At 36.9% G+C, this 21,124-nt stretch overlaps 1 protein-coding gene across 7 annotated transcripts in view; it reads left to right on the plus strand.

Annotated features, from left to right (window-relative positions):
- The window catches only part of LOC127430641 (rap guanine nucleotide exchange factor 6-like), a 194,494-nt gene that overhangs the window by 155,985 nt on the left and 17,385 nt on the right, over positions 1–21,124 (plus strand). For all 7 annotated transcript variants that reach the window (XM_051680548.1, XM_051680554.1, XM_051680549.1 and 4 more), the window contains 6 exons: positions 4,256–4,496; positions 8,468–8,854; positions 11,844–12,055; positions 12,545–12,668; positions 13,198–13,221; positions 17,006–17,223. In XM_051680548.1, the coding sequence (XP_051536508.1) occupies positions 4,256–4,496; positions 8,468–8,854; positions 11,844–12,055; positions 12,545–12,668; positions 13,198–13,221; positions 17,006–17,223 (1,206 nt within the window). The remainder of the gene's footprint in view (positions 1–4,255; positions 4,497–8,467; positions 8,855–11,843; positions 12,056–12,544; positions 12,669–13,197; positions 13,222–17,005; positions 17,224–21,124) is intronic.

The following is a 21,124-nucleotide window of genomic DNA, read 5'->3' on the forward strand; positions in this document are numbered from 1 at the left end:
AAATGACCGCCATTGACCAATCAGAATCAAGTATTCCAGAGAGCCATGTAATAACATCTACCTAATCTTAATTTGGTAATTTGGTAATACTTTCTTATTAGTACATTTGGTTTGCTAAAAAAAAAAAAATTCTTTCATTTTTGTACTTCTGAAGCAGTTACACCTGTGCTAATAAACTACCTTTTGATAGTTTTGCATTTTTTTTACTTTATGCATTTGAATAAATTAACTTGTTTATTTGCACAGTTTAAGCTTGCTTATTGGTGTTGGGTTTCTTTGGTTAAGTGTACCTGTGGTAGAGGGGCCCCATTTTTTTTTAAAAAGAGTCCCTAAAATGCTAGAGCCGGCCCTATTTGTGTTCCACAGAAAAAAGGGGAAAAAAAAGCCATATGGGTTTGAAACAACACTAAGTAAATGATGACAGAATTAAAAAAAAATTTTTAGGTGAACTATTCCTTTTTAGTCAAAGACAAGTCTGACTGGACTACAGCATCAGATGAGATCTAGTCCAGGTGTACAGTGTTGTATTTCTTCAGTCAGAGCTGACTGTTCTCTCTGTCATCTGTCATCATCTCTCTTTGTCTTTACTCACTGTGTGTTTGGCTCATCCAGTGGCTGGCTTCTACTGTAAGTAAATCTGCTGTACACTTGATCATATGTATTTTTTTATTTTTTTCCCTCAAGACAATGGCATGATGTAGTGTATGGAGACGCACAATAATTAGCATTTTCTTTAGTCGACTTTTTAAAAATGCACTTAAAATATGCAAAACATTTGGATGTAAACACAGCTAGTGATATAAAAGTGAAGCATTCCAGTGCTGTTATACTAGATATCAGCACTCTTGGAATGCCACTGTTGTACGATGTTAATCATTTTCATGTGGTTATTGGGTTGTGGTGTGGACATTTTTACACTACATTGCCAAAAGAGGAAAGTAAGAAGAGGAACACATACACTACCGGTCAAAAGTTTTGAAACACTTGACTGAAATGTTTCTCATGATCTTAAAAATCTTTTGATCTGAAGGCGTATGCTTAAATGTTTGAAATGAGTTTTGTAGACAAAAATATAATTGTACCTCCACATTAATTTATTTAATTATAAAACTAAAATTTAATAATAAATAAAAAAAAGTTTTTGAAATTGATGACTTGGACCAAATAATAAAGAAAAGCAGCCAGTAAGTGCCCAACATAGATGGGAACTCCTTCAATACTGTTTAAAAATCATCCCAGGGTGATACCTCAAGAAGTTGGTTGAGAAAATGTCAAGAGTACATGTCTGATAATTCTAGGCAAAGGGTGACTACTTTGAAGATGCTAAAATATAACACAGTTTTGATTTATTTTGGATTTTGTTTAGTCACAACATAATTCCCATAGTTCCATTTATATTATTCCACAGTTTTGATGACTTTACTATTATTCTAAAATGTGAAAAAAAATTATAATAAAGAATAAGTGTTTCAAAACTTTTGATCGGTAGTGTACTACTAATTGACAATAAATTACTCTACAACCCCAATTCCAAAAAAGTTGGAACAGTATGTAAAATGCTAATAAAAACAAAAAGGAGTGATTTGTAAATTATATTCACCCTTTGCTATATTGAAAGCACTACAACTACACATGATATTTTTCCTTGTGAATTTCATTGTTTTTTGAAAATGTACTGTAATTTCAAATCAGATGATTGCAACACATTCCAAAAAAGTTGGCACAGTCAAGTATTTACCACTGTGAAACATCACCATTTCTTCTAATAACACTTATTAAGCATGTGGGCACTGAAGACAAAAGTTTGTTACGTTTAAAAAGTGGAATTTTCCCCATTCATCCATTATTTCCATTATAGTCTACAGCTGCTCAATTGTACGGGGTTTTCGTTTCCATCTAATGTGTTTCATAATGTGCCACACATTCTCAATTGGAGATGGTCAGGACTGCATGCAGGCCAATCTAGCACCTGCGCTCTCTGCTTATTCGGCCAGTATGTGGTTAGAAGTGGTCCTGCTGAAAATTCCAGGACGTCCTTGGAAAAGACGTGCTGGATGGCAGTATATGCTGCTCCAAAATGTGTACATATATGTCTGCATTAATGGTGCCCTCACAGTTGTGCGAGTTACTCATGCCATGGGCACTGACACACCCCTGGCCCATACAGACAATGACTTTTGTACCTGACGCTGATAACAGCTTGGATAGTCCATTTCCTCTTTGGCCCGGAGAACACGATGGCTTTGTTTTTTTTTGTTTTTATCTGAAATGTGGACTCGTCGGACCAAAAAACAGTTCCACTGTTCCACTTTTCATCTAAAATGAGATCGAGCCCAGAGAAGTCGGCAGTGCTTCTGGACAGTGTTGATGTATGGCTTCTGCTTTGCACAGTAAAGTCTTAACTTGCATCTGTGGATGTAGCGGCGAATGGTGTTGACTAACAAAGGTTTACTAAAGTAATCCCAAGCCCATGTTCATGATATCCATTACAGATGAATGATGTTTTTTAAGACAGTGACGTCTGAGGGATCAGAGATCACGTGCATTCAGAAGGGGTTTTCATCTTGCCCTTTACGCACCGAGATTTGACCAGGTTCCTTGAATCTTTTAACTATATTGTGCACTTTAGAGGGTGAAATGCCCAAAATCCTTCCAATTTGTCTTTGGGAAACATTGTTCTCAAAGTGCTGGATTATTTAGCAAAGGGTGAATATAATTTACAAATCACTACTTTTTGTTTTTATAAGCATTTTCAATACTGTCCCAATGTTTCTGGAATTAGGGTTGTAATAAAACACAGGGATTTCTGGAAACACTAAGTGATGACTATAAAAAATAGAATAAGGCCAATTTAAATGATTAGTTAAAATGAATCAGACCAGCACTATATGGTTGGTGTTGCGTGTTTGATTATTACCTCAGCTACACAAAAATGTGCTTAAGGAGCAAAATTGCGTAAGATATTAAGACTTGTTATCAGGTAGTGTGCCTTATTTAATTTTTTCCTGTTTTAAGCATAAATCTCCCAATTTTGTTTGCCAGTGGGTTAAGAAAAATAAACTTCTTAGTCCTGTTATCCTACATAATGCTTGTTAGGTAAATGTACCTTGTTTTAAGGAATTTTAGATTTTTCAATGGAAATCTAGACAAAAATACTAATTAAGAAACCTTTTGCAGTGTAACTGCAATTCTGTGTGATATTTTATTATACTACTCCACTATTTGTTGAGAAAATAAGAAAGCTGAAATACTATTACACTATAGAAAAATGTAATTAAAGAAGGGTGACTGCATAGTTTCCAATATCCAGTTACCTTTTTACTCTTAGTATCAGTGAGTTACACCACTTATGACAAATCCTTGATGTGTTTCCCAATCAAAACTCAATCTCTCTGCATCACGTGGGTCAAGCTGTAGTGTTTATAGCTTCCCAGCCGTTAATTGAAAGCAATTCACCCTCTGAGTGGAGGGCTCAACCCTCAGATGACTGTTGTAAAGGTCAAAAGCAAGGGCTGTCTCTGTGAGCACACTGTCTGTGCAGTGTAATGGCTCGTGTAGGCAGTGCATTAGTGCATGTTCATTCATCATATTGTGTCTCTGCTGCATCATTACTGTGCCCGCTCTGGTGCTTTCAGCTGCATAAGAGCCCATTCAACCTCACTCGAGTGCTTTTACACTTGCTGATGATTATTTGCATGGCTTAATACATCTGTGTTATGTCTGTATGCATGACTTAGTGTTAATATTTACCTCCCCTTTTTAGAGTTTATAGTCTATGCAATGAATATTTGCACATGAATTTACTGTATTTACAGTGGTGTCCAAAAGTCAGAGACCACATTAAAAATCTAGGATTTGTGACTTTGAGCATTGTTTTATTGAAGCACACTAGATGTTCTCTAAAACATTCTCAAATTGTGCTGCTGGATAGCATGACCATCAGGTTCGTTCACGTTAGCTCCAGTGCATGCTGTCAATAAAGCAAAAGAGGGACATACCAAATACTAGGACACTCTGAAATCCATGTTAATTTTCCTTAATGTTCTGCTGTTAATAATATTTGTAATCAGAAAAGCACAAAATAGAAGGTTTGCACTTGTGATCTCAGACTTTTGGATTCTAATGTATATCTTTCCTCATTTGACAGTGTGTATATTGAGGCTATATATATTGTATTTTTAATGATGGGAACAAATTAATTGTAAGTGCAGTCTTGCTTGGCCAGTAAACTTCAACATCGTTCTTCTGATAACAGACATTCCAGACCAGGTGATCCGTGTGTTCAAGGTTGACCAGCAGAGCTGTTACATCATCATCAGTAAAGACACCACAGCTAAAGATGTCGTCTCACATGTAGTCAGTGAGTTTGGTCTCATTGCCGCTCCTGAAACCTACTCGCTCTGTGAGGTGTCTGTCAGTCCTGAGGGGGTCATCAAACAGCGCCGACTGCCTGACCAGCTCTCCAAACTAGCTGACCGCATTCAGCTCAATGGCAGGTGAGAGTGACCCAGACAAGAATAAACAACACTTTCTAGGGATGTGCCCGAAGCCGAATACCGTATTCAGAAAGTCATGAATAATGACTAAAACAAATAATGAATTGATCCGAATAATAGAAAACAATATTCATTTGACTGATTATCCAAGAAGCACAAGGATAAAGTAACATTTTTAATAAACATAACCAAAATGAGTCAATGAAGCCAATTTTACTTAAGTGTAAACCTTATGAATGAAATGCGCACACTGTGATTTCAAATGGGATGGCCGCAGTTTCGACTCTGTTATTGGGCATGTTTGAGCTTACTGAGAGTAACATTAACTAAAATATCATTTACATCATTTACATTTTCCACTTCTTGAAATGTCTATGTTGATGTATGACATGATTCACACATAATCATTCCCATGTATTCATTTATAGCCTAAACCATGAGCGCAATGTTACATTCCTGAACTGATGTGATGATTTCACAGTAGAGCTCGTCTATCCGTCTCTTAAAGTTGACCACATTTATATCCACATCAGTTAATGTAGCCTTCATATTCAGCTTCATCTGGTAAGAAAAAAAAGAATAATAATTTAATAAAATAGTAATAATAATAAAAACAATAATAATAAAATAATTATTATTATTATTAGGCTATTATTATGAATAGGCATATGAAAGATATATTTTATTTTATTTTATTTATAGAAACTATAAATGTAAAAGAGTAACATTTAAAAATGGGCATTTCATTTTGTTTTGACGCACTTCTGGTTTATGTCCCACCCACCTCCGGTTTTAGGGTTAAAAAAAAAAACATAATAAAAATAGTCCATATGACTTGTGTGCAATATTCCAAGTCTTCTGAAGATATATGTGAGGAAAAGACCAAAATCTATCCCTTTTGTTTTGAAGAAATTTCCAAAAATGTTGTCTGAATCAAAAAAGACCTGCTAGAGAATTGTAGATATACAAAACCTCCTTTTCAATTATAAACATGAACATTGCCATATGCTTGTTTTTCACACTAAATGCAAGCTTTTTAAAATAGCATTTCATCTGGAAAGAGCTTATATATCATATATCAATGAACTATTCTTTTACAGTACCTTATACAGTAAGCCATTCATTTTCAGTAAAAACAAAAAAAGAAAAAAGGATGATAATTAGAATACTTAATTTTGTATCCGTTTAAATAAATGTAAAATCATGGTTTTATAAATATATATCACAATATAAACAGCTGCCTGGCAGACGAAAAATGAACAAAAAATTCCATAGACTTCTATTGAATTGGTCTCCACTCATATCTAGGGATCATGATGTCACAGAGAGTTGGGGATGGTCTCTTTTGACTTGGGCCAGTATGCAGCCATTTTGCAACTATTAAGTAATGCCCTAGCAACCACCTAGCAATCACCTAAAACACCCTGGCATTGCATAAACAAGCATAATAAAAATTTAATTTTATTTATATATATATATATATATGCATGCAAAAGTTTGGGCACCCCTGGTCAAAATTTCTGTTGCTGTGAATAGTTAAGTGAGTAGAAGATGAACTGATCTCCAAAAGACAAAGTTAAAGATGAAACATTCTTTTCAACATTTTAAGCAATATTAGTGTATTATTTTTAATTTGTACAATTGTAGAGTGAAAAAGGGAACGGAGTACCATGCAAAAATTTGGGCACCCCAAGAGCTCTCAGATAACTTTTACCAAGTTCTCAGACCTTAATTAGCTTGTTAGGGCTATGGCTTGTTCACAGTCATCGTTTGGAAAGGCAAAGTGATGCAAATTTCAAAGCTTTATAAATACTCTGACTCCTCAAATCTTGTCCCAACAATCAGCAGCCATGGGCTCCTCTAAACAGCTGCCTAGCACTCTGAAAATTAAAATAATTGATGCCCACAAAGCAGGAGAAGGCTATAAGAAGATAGCAAAGCGTTTTCAGGTAGCAGTTTCCTCAGTTCATAATGTAATTAAGAAATGGCAGTTAACAGGAACGGTGGAGTTCAAGTTAAGGTCTGGAAGACCAAGAAAACTTTTAGAGAGAACTCCTCATAGGATTGCTAGAAAGGCTAATCAAAACCCCTGTTTGACTGCAAAAGACCTTCAGGAAGATTTAGCAGACTCCGGAGTAGAGGTGCACTGATCTACTGTGCAGCGACACCTGCACAAATATGACCTTCATGGAAGAGTCATGAGAAGAAAACCTTTCCTGCATCCTCACCACAAATTTCAGCGTCAGAAGTTTGCAAATGAACATCTAAACAAGCCTGATGCATTTTGGAAACAAGTCCTGTGGACTGATGAAGTTAAAATATAACTTTTTGGCTGCAATGAGCAAAGGTATGTTTGGAGAAAAAAGGGTGCAGAATTTCATGAAAAGAACACCTCTCCAACTGTTAAGCACGGGGGTGGATCGATCATGCTTTGGGCTTGTGTTGATGCCAGTGGCACAGGGGAACATTTCACTGGTAGAGGAAAGAATGGATTAAATTAAATACCAGCAAATTCTGGAAGCAAACATCACACCATCTGTAAAAATGCTGAAGATGAAAAGAGGATTGCTTCTACAACAGGATAATGATCCTAAACACACCTCAAAATCCACAGTGGACTACCTCAAGAGGCGCAAGCTGAAGGTTTTGCCATGGCCCTCACAGTCCCCTGACCTAAACATCATCGAAAATCTGTGGATAGACCTCAAAAGAGCAGTGCATGCAAGACGGCCCAAGAATCTCACAGAACTAGAAGCCTTTTGCAAGGAAGAATGTGCGAAAATCCCCCAGACAAAAATTGAAAGACACTTAGCTGGCTACAAAAAGCTTTTACAAGCTATGATACTTGCCAGGGGGTGTTAAAATGTACTGACCATGCAGGGTGCCCAAACATTTGCTTCGGGCCCTTTTCCTTTTTTGTTATTTTGAAACTGTACAAGATGAATATAAAAACTTAAAATTGCTTAAAATATGAAAGAAATGTGTCATCTTTAACTTTAAGCCTTTTGGAAATCAGGCCATCTTTTGCTCGCTTAGCTATTCACAGCAACAGAAATTTTGATCAGGGGTGCCCAAACTTTTACATGCCACTGTAAATATACAGCTCTGAAAAAAATGAAGAGACCACTGCAAAATTATTAGTTTCTCTGGATTTACTGTTTATAGGTATGTGTTTGAGTAAAATGAACATTTTTGTTTTATTGTATAAAGTACTGACAACATTTCTCCCAAATTCCAAATAAAAATATTGTCATTTAGAGCATTTATTTGCAGAAAATGACAACCGGTCAAAATAAAAAAGATGCAGTGTTTTCAGACCTCAAATAATACAAAGAAAAGTTTTACAGAGATGTGTGTGTATATACAGTATATATATACACTTTTTTTGTGGAGAATACCAAGATATTTTCACCAAATACAGATTTAAGATTAATTTTCACAGTTTTTAAACTTTAAAAAAATGACCCGAACATAATAGGAGGGTTAAATCACTGAAAATCTTGTCTAGTTGTCTTTCTGTCCTCTCAAATCACATGAATAGCATGTCAAGACATGAAAGGCAATAAAATGCGTGCACTGTCTCCTTGTTTTTACAGTATATGGTGTCAAATGGCTGCACTCCAGCTTACTATGATTTGAACAGAAAATGGAAATTAAGATTATCTGTGAATTATAACTTTAATTTTGGTTTGTTCCTTACACAAAGCAATCATATGATATCAGAAATCTTGGAATACAGCACACGAGTCGTATAAACTACTTTAATGCCTTTTTGGAGCTCAAAAGCCCAATAACCATTCACTTTCATTTTATTAAATAGAGAAGTGTGAATACTTTTCAGAATTTCCATGAAAGAAAGAAAATCATACAGGTTTGGAACTGAAGCTGTGTGTTCTTTGGACTTTGTAGTATTGTTCGGCAAAAAAAAAAAGACAATTCTCATTAATACCATCTTTGATTTGTGTGCTCAGGTACTACCTGAAGAACAACATGGAAACGGAGACGCTGTGCTCCGATGAAGATGCTCAGGATCTCTTGAGGGAAAGTCAGATCAGTCTTCTACAGCTCAGCACGGTGGAGGCCGCAGCTCAGCTGTCCATGCGAGACTTCAGCCTGTTCCGCAACATCGAGTCCACAGAGTACGTAGATGACCTGTTCAAGCTGGACCCGGGTGGAGGTAGCAACAGGCATCTGAAGCAGTTTGAGGATGTCATCAACCAGGAGACCTTCTGGGTTGCAACTGAGATACTGCGTGAGTCCAACACAATCAAACGCATGAAGACCATCAAACACTTCATCAAGATCGCTCTGCACTGTCGTGAGTGCAAGAACTTCAACTCCATGTTCGCCATTATCAGGTCAGTCATTCTTAAGGTCAGTTTTTCAGAACCACACATATCTCGGAGTTCCGCAGTGTTTCCACAAACTGCTGGAGTTTCCAATGTGTTCTACCTTTCCTAATAATTGATGATTTATCAAATATTCCAAAGATTGTTGTTGTCACGGAATGGGGTGTTTTAAGGAAGCACCCAAGCGCAGATGGTATCAATGAGCTTTTATTTAAAATAGAAAACAAACATAACACCAACTCTATCGAGGGAGAAAAGAACACCAATAAATCCAACTGAAATAAATACACGAAGAACTGAACCGACAGGGAAGGAAACCAACCAACGAATGAAACAATCCAGCTCAGGACAGCAAACACAAGGAGCTAGTAAAGGGAGAGAAATCAAACAGGTTAATGAGGAACAGGTGAAACCAATAAACTAATAATGAGCAGACAATGAGGCAGGGTGTGACGCAAGACTGAGAGACGTGATAATACAGAAACTAATCAAAGCCACACGCTCTCACAGACACATCACCTGAATGACACGAATGCAAATCGCCAAAGGCAACATGCGCCCATGCCAAACTACAGACAAGATGGGACATTTGTGCGAGGGCACAACATGACAACGAATCGTGACCCGGACGTGCAGCACAAAGCAAGCCCGAGGTCGTGAGAGACAAACACAAAACTATTGACACGACTGCATGCCGCAAGAATGACATAAGAGCAATGCAATCGTGCCAATAACCAACAAGACAAGAGAATGCATGACAGCGCCAAAAGGACAAGCCATGCACTCTAACATAGACTACTAGACAAAACACTAAACAAGAGTTTCAGATATCAGCCACAAAGACAACAAAACACAATCAACATAAATGGCTGAACTCTTGACACCGTGCAACAACAAAATGCACTTACTTCACATTTTGACAAAATTAAGTGATGACCAGAATCAGGGTTTTCAGACTGGGGTCCGGGACCCCCAGGGTGCCGCGAGGAGGAGCTCGGGGGTATGCCGAAAATTTCAGAGAGAAAAGAAGTAATTTTATTTTATTTTATTTTTTTTATTTTTTTTTACCAAATTTGACAATATTATTCTTTCATTCTGCTTTCTAAAAACTATAAATACATTTTAATTTAATAGATTTTTTTTTCTTCAGGTATAAACATTAGGTAGAAAAAAATATTCTCTCAACTTAATAGTCATATTTTCAGATTCTTTTATATTTTATTATAAGTTTCTACATGTTAGAATTAGTTAACTATATTTGTTAACATGAATAACAAGGAACAATACTTTTATAGCATTTATGAATCTTGATTAATGTTCATTCAACATTTACTAGTATTTTTATTTTTTTTATTAAAAGTTTTATATATGAACATTAGTTAATGCAATAAGAACTAAATGCACTAGCAATAAACTATTGTATTTTTTTTTATTTTTTTTTTACTAACAATAACAAAGATTAATAAATGCTGTTTAAAAATATTGTTCATTGTTAGTTCATGATACGTAAAGGGTGTACTTTTTTTGCATTCTGGATCGGATTGCACCCGGTCAACTGTATTTGCCTTTCAAACTATAATCTTTTGACCGCGGGTGAGTAACGCATATGACGCATGTGCCTTGTGACTGCTTTGTGATACTCTTTTAGTACAGTCAATGTCAGGTGCATGTGCCGACAATGTGCACAGACGAGAACTGTCCGTGTGTCGAGAAAATCTGGGCTGCGAGCAGCAAGATCAGCAATGTGGACAACGGCAGTATACTTTAGCCTCAATGCATTAACTAATGGTAACAAATTGGGCCTTATTATAAAGTGGTACCCAGTGACAAAATAAAAGCCAATTGTTTAATTTCGCAAACAACATGTTGTCTTTATAATATTGTGCTTACTCTTTTTCTCACACAGTATAAATGGGACTTTACACTTGAAAATATAAAGCTGCATATTTTCAGAAGGGGGTCTCTGGTGAGATGATCATTTTTGCGGGTCCCTGCCATCAAAAAGAAAACCCCTGAATTAGACTATGATCTGTCCTGTGACAAATGGGTTTGACTCAACTGTGCTCAGATTGAGGGAAAACACTGTGTTAAAATTGCAGTAATTACAAAATCCACACTAAAACCAAATACCGTTTTTCTCAGTTTCAGTGTTGGCATAGTTACTGTGTTTTGCCTTTATAGGGCAGAGCAGGATATGGGTGTTTTTGCAACTTTGGGTACTTTCATGTCCCAGGGGTAGATTTCTTTACTAAAACAAAACTTTTTTTTTCTTTTGTTATATGAAGGTCTCATTAAAACTGAATAGGAAACTTTTTACCAGGCCTTCATCTTTTATTTTGGTACTTTTCAAATGCCTTTTATGTATAAAAGTCTTCACAAACCCAGACTTTCAATATGAAACTATGAAAATCCATTAAAAAATACAAATTATCACATATTCAAAACTATGATTATCTAAGCAGAGTGCTATTGTGTGAAAATTATTTCTGTACATTTTTTCAAAAATTAAGACTGTCCCACTTGTTCTGACATTATTTCGATCACACCAAAGAATTTTGCCCCTATTGTTTTGTTTTTTTGTTTTGTTTTGTTTTGTTTTAAAGTTAGTGTACTTGTCAGCAATAGTGTCAGTGAAGAGCATGTCATTTCCACCAGAATTCTATTAGACATTGTACAGAATTTGAAAATAAAAATGACACTGTCGTGGGAATTTTTTGGACTTTCACAAAAAAAAATACAAAAAAAAATCTGTGATGCGTGTGCATACACTGTTGGACATTGTTAGTTGACCAAAAAACAAACAAAAAATGAAAAATAAAGAAGTTATTGAGAGAGTGACATTTTTTTCTAAAAGTTTGCAGTGCTAAAAGTGCCCAAAGCTGAAAAAACACTAATGTACTCATTCTAAATGAATGTGGTAATGTAATACCTAAATACAGGAACGTGGTGATGGAAGATGTTTAGAGGAAGTGATGTGTTTTGTTTTTGTGGTCTTCAGTGGTCTTAATCTGGCTCCAGTGGCTCGATTAAGGAGCACATGGGAGAAACTGCCCAGTAAATATGAGAAACTGTTCCGGGATCTTCAGGACATCTTTGACCCATCACGCAACATGGCCAAATACCGCAACATACTGAGCAGCCAGAGCGTCCAGCCACCAATCATCCCGCTGTTTCCTGTGGTGAAGAAAGACCTCACCTTCCTGCATGAAGGTCAGAACATGAATGGCCATAATGTGCGTGTAGTGTGTGTAAATACATTTTTTGCGAATACTAGGTATGTACTATAAAACTTAACGTGTTTAAATGATTAATTGAATGTTTAACGCTGTTATTTTTTTCTTTTTTCTGTTGATGTCAACACATTCAATTCGAATTTATAACTTTCATTGAAGTTGCTTTTCAAGTTTCAGTATGTTCTTTGTTTCAGTTCTAAAACTGATCAGAAGCCTCGGGCCTGCGGCTAATTAATAACTACACAAATATCATTTCGTTTTCTTTTCTTAAAAAAGAACTGAATGCATAAGCGCGTTAACTATGATAGATATATAAATATTTTTATCGATTGCCAGCCCTAATATGCAACAAGTAATGTGAATATTTAAAACATGCACGTGTTAACAATTTTTCTCCCCTATGTCTAAATAGTGTTAAATGACATAAGTTGACACATTTTCTCTGTGATCTGTTGATCCTGATCAGGCAACGACTCCAGTGTGGATGGCCTGGTGAATTTTGAAAAGTTACGAATGATCGCCAAAGAGATTCGGCATGTTGTGCGCATGACTTCAGCGAACATGGACCCAGCGCTCATGTTCAGACAGAGGTGAAGACTTCAAACTGACTCCTGCACACAGACACAGAATGAAGGCCTGAAATATTAAATGAAAAAAAAAAAGCCTTAAAGTCAACATGAAATCAAAATGTACTTTTTAAATACATGTACCTGGTTCTCCCATTTTACATAATCCATTTAATCCCAGATGAATAAAATCAAGTCTTGTCCTGTTTTTCTTATGGAAAAATGTCCATTCTATTCTATTTAGTTTCACTCTGAAATATGTCACAGAAGTAAAACGGGTGGAATGCCGTTTCATGTTGACTTTAAATGTAAAGGACAACCTTCTCACTCTGTTTTCATTTGAAACATCAAATTCCCTTTTATCCTGCCTTTGAATCACTCGCACCCACTAAATATTCAGGGTGGACACATAAACAGTCATCTCTCCGCAACACACGCTCTGTCTGTGATTGATCCATGTCCAGTCTTCGGTGGTGGTTTCTGTGTCTGTCTGAGTGTGTTCTCTCTCTCTTCTGTTAACCTGGTTTCCTCCTCTCGTGGGCTTTGCTGGCAGGAAGAAAAGGTGGAAGAGTTTAGGGTAAGTCTGTCTCAAGTGCTGAGCTGCATCCTGCATGTCCTCAATGTGTCATGATCATTAACCAGAACATTCCCTGAAGACGGACACTACAGCACCTCATATGGTTCCTCTGCTTCTGTTGTTGGATGCATTTCAGTTAATTTCCCTCCTTTTCTAAACCATTCATTTTCATTTAAAGGTGCACTCTGTAATTGTTTTCCCATTAAAAATAAAAAAAGGTTTACCCCTGAACCGCTCTTTCTAACCGTGCTATTTGACACTAGAATTAGAATAAACAAATCATGGCTGACTGAATAGATCGCAACCGTATAATAGTTTTTATTTTGAAATCATGTAATGACTTTTATTTTCAAATCACCTACACATTGGAGCGCATTACTTTGTAACTAGCGTCGACCTCATTATTTGACATACAAATCACAATAATGGTGACAACCAAAAACAACATATTAAGTATAAGATGAGCTCTGAATAATCACAAAATGGCAAATAACTACAAGTTACAACAAATACAATAACAGCAGCATAAATAAAATTGGCAAACAGTAAAGCTATGAGCAGTACATAGTCATTTACATAATTTATTCATACCAAAATGCAGTACTGGGAGCTGAAGTGCGGCTTCTTATGACAGTCTTATTAGACACAGATTGCACACACAGAAATGCAGAAAATAAGTCATGAAAAATATTACTTTGTGGCTGTTTGTGTCTTTGAGGCTTACTTTGTTTAAAGGATGGCAAAAACAGCACCTGTAAAAGCACAGAGCTTTTCATATTTTCTCAAGAATAATCTGGGGAAGGAATTAAAACACTGCCGATGTAAAGATACAACAAACTCACATAGTGAAAATATGAGCAATTAATCTGCAAAATATCTGCAAAGATCTGCACTTTAAGAGGTATGTTTATATTTTACATCTATTTATATTTGTTTATATTTATATTTGTATATATTCTGGTTAACGTTCTCACCGTTTTTTTTGTTTTGTTTGTTTGTTTGTTTGTTTGTTTTTATGTAAATAAACATTTACTTATAGTTATGTGAGTAATTGAGTAATTGTGCTGCTGTGTGACACTTTCTTCACCTAACTACAGTTGAAGTCAGAAGTTTACATACACCTTTGACAAATACATTTAAACTCAGTTTTTCACAATTCCTGACATTTAATCGTAGAAAACATTCCCTGTCTTAGGTCAGTTAGGATCACTATTTTATTTTAAGAATGTGAAATGTCAGAATAATAGTAGAGAGAATTTAATTTCAGCTTTTATTTCTTTCATTACATTCCCAATGGGTCAGAAGTTTACGTACAATTTGTTAGTATTTGGTAGCATTGCCTTTAAATTGTTTAACTTTGGTCAAACATTTTGGGTAGCCTTCCACAAGCTTCTCACAATAAGTTGCTGGAAGTTTGGCCCATTCCTCCAGACAGAACTGGTGTAACTGAGTCAGGTTTGTAGGCCTCCATGATCGACACACGCTTTTTCAGTTCTGCCCACAAATTGTCTGTCGGATTGAGGTCAGGGCTTTGTGATGGCCACTCCAATACCTTGACTTTGTTGTCCTTAAGCCATTTTGCCACAACTTTGGAGGTATGCGTGGGATCATTGTCCATTTGGAAGACCCATTTGCGACCGAGCTGTTTCTTCAATGTATCCACATAATTTTCCTTCCTCATGATGCCATCTGTTTTGTGAAGTGCACCAGTCCCTCCTGCAGCAAAGCACCCCCACAACATGATGCTGCCACCCCCATGCTTCACGGTTGGGATGGTGTTCTTCGGCTTGCAAGCCTCACCCTTTTTCCTCCAAACATATCAATGGTCATCATGGCCAAACAGTTCAATATTTGTTTCATTAGACCAGAGGACATTTCTCCAAAAAGTAAGATATTTGTCCCCATGTGCACTTGCAAACTGTAGTCTGGCTTTTTTATGGCGGTTTTGGAGCAGTGGCTTCTTCCTTGCTGAGCAGCCTTTCAGGTTATGTCTATATAGGACTCGTTTTACTGTGGATATAGATACTTGTCTACCTGTTTCCTCCAGCATCTTCACAAGGTCCTTTGCTGTTGTTCTGGGATTGATTTGCACTTTTCGCACCAAACTACGTTCATCTTTAGGAGACAGAATGCATCTCTTTCCTGAGTGGTATGATGGCTACATGGTCTCATGGTGTTTATACTTGCGTACTATTGTTTGTACAGATGGACATGGTACCTTCAGTCGTTTGGAAATTGCTCCCAAGGATGAACCAGACTTGTGGAGGTCCACAATTTGTTTTTCTGAGGTCTTGGCTGATTTCTTTTCATTTTCCCATGATGTCAAGCAAAGAGGCACTGAGTTTGAAGGTAGGCCGTAAAATACATCCACAGGTACATCTCCAATTCAGTACACCTCCTATCAGAAGCTAATTGGCTAAATGTCTAAAGGCTTGACATCATTTTCTGAAATTTTCCAAGCTGCCTAAAGGCACAGTTAACTTAGTGTATGTAAACTTCTGACCCACTGGAATTGTGATATAGTCAATTAAAAGTGAAACAGTCTGTCTGTAAACAATTGTTGGAAAAATTACAAGTAGATGTCCTAAACAACTTGCCAAAACTATAGTTTTCTAATATTAAATCTGTGGAGTGGTTAAAAAATTAGTTTTAATGACTTCAACATAAATGTATGTAAACTTTTGACTTCAACTGGTTAACCAGCTCATCTGGCACCAACAATTATGCCACAGTCCAAATAACTGAGATCACATTTTTCCCCATTCTGATATTTAATGTGAACATTAACTGAAGCTCCTGACCCGTATCTGCATGATTTTATGCACTGCACTGCTGCCACACGATTGGCTGATTAGATAATCACATGGATGATTGTTGGTGGCAGACAGGCTGGTTTGAGTATTTCTGTAACTGCTGATCTCCTGGGATTTTCACACACAACAGTCTCTAGAGTTTACTCAGAATGATGCCAAAAACAAAAAACATCCAGTGAGCGGCAGTTCTGTGGATGGAAATGCCTTGTTGATGAGAGAGGTCAACAGAGAATGACCAGACTGGTTTGAATGGACAAAGTCTACGGTAACTCAGATAACCACTCTGTACAATTGTGGTGAGAAGATTATCATCTCAGAATTCTATTCTGAGATGCGGGTTGGTGCTGTTTTGGCGGCACAAGGGGGACCTACACTATAATAAGCAGGTGGTTTTAATGTTGTGGCTGATCGGTGTAAACCAATGACTGAGTGCACCTTTAACAGTTCATGATCATCTGTTTTGACATTAATGGAGCTGAACATGTGTTGTATGGCTGCTTTACACTGCTATATTCTGAATGGCAACAGCAGGTGTCTTTTTAAGGCTGCTCAAACATGACATGTTTGTCTTTTGTACAGTAAGTACATGAGTTGGAAAACCCTTCAGATTTGTCAGATGGGACTGGCCTACAATGCCAGAACACAGTAACTATGCCAATATTGAAACTGAAAAAAATGGTTTCAGTTTTTGATTGTCCAGACAAATGTGGAATTTTAAAATTGTGTCATAATTTTCTTTGAATCTGAGCATAATTGAGTCAAACCCACCTGTCACAGGACAGATATGAGACACAATTACAGTCATAACTCAATTTGGACATAATGTATAGTTACTGTGTTTTGTCTTTGCAGGGCAGTACAGTGTCTGCCGTTGTGATGTCATCTGTTAGGTTGTGATGCTGCAGACGTCCAGCTAAGGTCACAAGAGTGTGTCAGTTCTTTCTCTCACTTCCTGTTCTTCTCCTCCTCAGGTCCTTGAGTCAGGGCAGCACCAACTCAAACCTGCTGGACGTTCAGGGCAATCATAAGAAGCGTGTGAGGCGCAGCTCTTTTCTTAATGCCAAAAAACTGTACGAGGATGCTCAGATGGCACGGAAGGTGAAGCAGTATTTGGCACACCTGGAGGTGGAGACGGATGAGGAGAAGTTCCAAATCATGTCGCTGCAGTGTGAACCGGCCTACAGCACGTGTGCGTAAACTGATCAACAGACCACAGACTTAGTGGGGTTATTCTTCTTCACCTGTCTTTACTCAGGGCCCCAGACAGAGTAAAAAATATTACAAAGCCATTGGCTCATAAACTGAAACATTTTGAGAGCCAAATGGCTGTTTTTAATTGCCAAATTACAGAATAGCTCAGATTTGTTCAGAAGCAAGATAGAAAGCCGAAGAAGGTGTCTGATAACAGATTAAGTGGCTAATATAGTTTTCAAAATTATATATTTATATGTAATTATATATATAAACAGAAAAAGGAAACAAAATATGAGCACAATCATTTACAATGTATTGCTATTCGGCTGATTCAATGTATGATTCGCTGAAAAAGTGACTGATTCAAACTGCTAACCTCTTAGCAGTAACCTCTAAGCTCTTGAGTTCAAACAGAGACTATTTAGCAGAGATGGATCACTTTTATTTGTGATTAACATTTTTATTGATTCCACAGAAGACACAAAAAACTCAGTCCAGGTGGCGGAGGATGAATCCCAGTTGCCTCTGCATCTGAGATCGTCAACCCGCACATCTTATCACGTGGCTTATTGAGCGCGTTGCCACGGAGACATAGCGCGTGTGGAGGCTTCACGCCATCCACCGCGGCAACCACGCTCAACTCACCACGCACCCCACCGAGAACGAACCACATTATAGCGGTCACGAGGAGGTTACCCTATGTGACTCTACCTTCCCTAGCAACCCGGCCAATTTGGTTGCTTAGGAGACCTGGCTGGAGTCACTCAGCACACCATGGGATTTGAACTAGCGAACTCCAGGGGTGGTAGCCAGCATCTTTTACCACTGAGCTACCCAGGCCCCCCATGGAATCAACATTTAATATTCACACAGAAATAAATAAATAAAATAAATTATTTAAAAAAAAATACAAAATAAAAATAGATATATAATAATCTCACACATCCACAGCTAATCCGCTCTCTCCACTACCTCTCCCCGAGAAACATTTATTAAAATGAATGGGAGATATTGGAACGGTCAATGGATGTAGAAAGGAAGTCCAGCCTTACAGATAAAAGAGCCAATCACTTTTTAGATACAGACATTGTCTGTCAGTCAACTCGAGAACGCACATGCGCATTAGCTATACAAAATTTTTGTTTTTTAGCGTAATCTGAGGTTAAGAAGCTAAATTTATGATACAAGTGTAGTCAGATTTTACTGCTGATTAGAAATATGTTCTTTGATCATAATATTGACTAACCGTTTTGGAGATTTCAGTCTTTCCCCATTCAAGTAGAAAGGAGCTGCACTGGTAAGTCGCTTGTTTACACAGTAGAAAATAGCTGCCCGAGAGCGTTCCAAAGATGGCCACCGAGTGGCCTGACTTGCATATTTGAATATGTGCATATTAGTTACTTGAAAATCAGTTCACAAACCATCTGGTGACCAGCACAGACACACTTGTGTTTGAGTTTTAGAAGTCCAGATTTCTCTGGTTTAGTTTTTCCCAATCCCACATACACATTTTGGATGTATCCATAATCTACGCCATGACCTAAATTAGGTGTGTTAAGCCCGCTATACAGTAGGATTTTTACAGTCCTTTAAGATTGTTACTTGTCAGACTGTACGATATGAACGCATTGAGATCACCATGACACATTGTGCAACATTATGTCAGACTGTACGATACACATCGTAGTGGACTGTGGTCCCAATCATCCCAATCAGTGAACGTGAGCGTTGCGGAATAGAAGCGAAACAGCGAGATATGCCCAGAGGAGTTTTTTTTTGCATTTATTTTTTTTTTTTTCTGAAAGTCAGGACATCGGCATTCCATTGCTCCAATACCACTGAGCATAACATATAAAAAGAAAGATGGATTTTGTCAAATAGGCCTATAATAAGACATCCTGATCAAATACAGAAAATTACAGATTTTGAGAATGAACGTGAGTTGGGGAGGTAGCCTACATTAATAATTAGCTACTACAAGCAAAGATTCATGGTGGAAGTAAAAAGACTTGTGGCCCAAAAAATGACAAAGTTCTGCGTTCGCATAGGGAAAACAAAAAAGGTGGGTTATAGTATGTCTTTCTCCTCTTTTAGATTAGGAACCAATCGGCCACGCAGAATTTCGAAAATTCAGCAGACTATTTCATCTGGCCGTCATGTTAGCAGTCACACTATAAGAATGCGATGCTAAATTTCTGACACTGCCAGAACTTCGTTGGAGGCTAAAGACCATCATAAAGGCTATTAATCGGTCACACTAAACGTTGTAAGATTGCTGATTTTGCCGTACGACGACAGAAATCCTTTAGGATTTCCCAAATTTGTCTCAAGCAGAATCGTGGCCAAAATTATACAGTGTGCACCGGGCTTTAAACAAGGGAGGAATCCAAAAAGTGCAGTGCTGGGATCCTCCAGCCAGGACCAGGAGTTAGTAAAACTGACCTAGTGAACAGCATCTAAAAAAATTGTGCCTATTCACTGCCATCTAGTGGGCAGCCTTATCACAGATCACAGAGGTGCTCAGAAAGGTTTCAGGTATTGTTTTACTCTAGATTATTGTAGTCTTTGCAGTAGACACATGCAGGTAATGGGTAATGTGGAATGGACCCTTTTCACAGACTGTGGTGACATGGTTCCACCTTATTTAATAGTGTAAATCTAGCAAACTTTTTTATATTTAAAAATGTTTATTTAGTGAAAATTTGTAACATTATACATTGTATCATATTACCTTGGAATAGGATATTACGTTGGAAGAAAAACAAGTTACCACAGATGAGGTTTTTTAATACAGCTGCTGAGAGAGTGACCGTAAATTGTTCATCTACAATTTTTTTCTTCATTTGGAAAGTTGAGGAAACATAATAGAGGCATTTTTCTTTTGATGTTGGAGCAAACGGGTAAGAAAAATGATATTTGCTGTGGTCATTCATTCACTCCCATTGGCCGAGGTTTGAGGTTTCAATGAGGTTTACCCTGCAATTGTTTATGTTGGTGTTCCAAAACCCGGAGCTGTGAAAAGGGTCTATACCGCGATAATTAACCTGCACAGTTATGTTATTGTAGTAGACACTTAAGAATACAGTGAATAAAATCTAGATAACCTATTAGCCAGATTGTTTATATTTTTCTGACCACACCTTCGCTTCTATTAAAGAGTCAAAAGTCACAACCAGGGACTAAAATGATCACGCTCTAAGCACCACATATGAATTATTATTTGCTTTGGTGAAGAAAAAAAAAGATTATGCAAAATAAAGTTGCATGGTCAGTATTAAATATTTATGGATGGTAATTTTTATTATCATTTATAAATATTTTATCATATTTGTGGAGATTGAGAATGTACATAATCAAAAACAATATGAACGAGAAGCATGGCAGTGAAGTGTGAAAATATTTGAAGACATTGTGACCACTTGATTTAATATTTATTTTCAAATATTTATTTAAGGTCTATTTAATTCTTTTATTTGTGTATTTATTTATCTGTTCATTTAGTTTTCTAAATGTTCAGGGTTCTTTTCAAAATTACTTTCTCCATGATTTTTTAGTTTAAAATGTAAATTTGGGGATTTGCAAATATTTGCAAATAAACTTGTCATTAAGAACAACAATAAAGTGCATCTCTCAACCTGTTTTGTAATTTTGAGAGATATAAGATACACTTTATTGTTGTTCTTAATGACAAGTTTATTTGCAAATATTTGCAAATCCCCAAATTTACATAATACTGCAATAATACTGTCAGTATAATACAATACAGCAATTATCACAAAATGAACATTTGATACATGCCTACTCTGGAGGATGAACTTGAGCATTGAATATCCTGTTTCAGTTGTCATTATTCAGTATGCAATCACAGAAGTAAAATGGGATGCGAATGGCGTTTC

This window comes from Myxocyprinus asiaticus, chromosome 40 (assembly GCF_019703515.2).
Source record: "Myxocyprinus asiaticus isolate MX2 ecotype Aquarium Trade chromosome 40, UBuf_Myxa_2, whole genome shotgun sequence".
Classification (NCBI taxonomy): Eukaryota; Metazoa; Chordata; class Actinopteri; order Cypriniformes; family Catostomidae; genus Myxocyprinus; species Myxocyprinus asiaticus.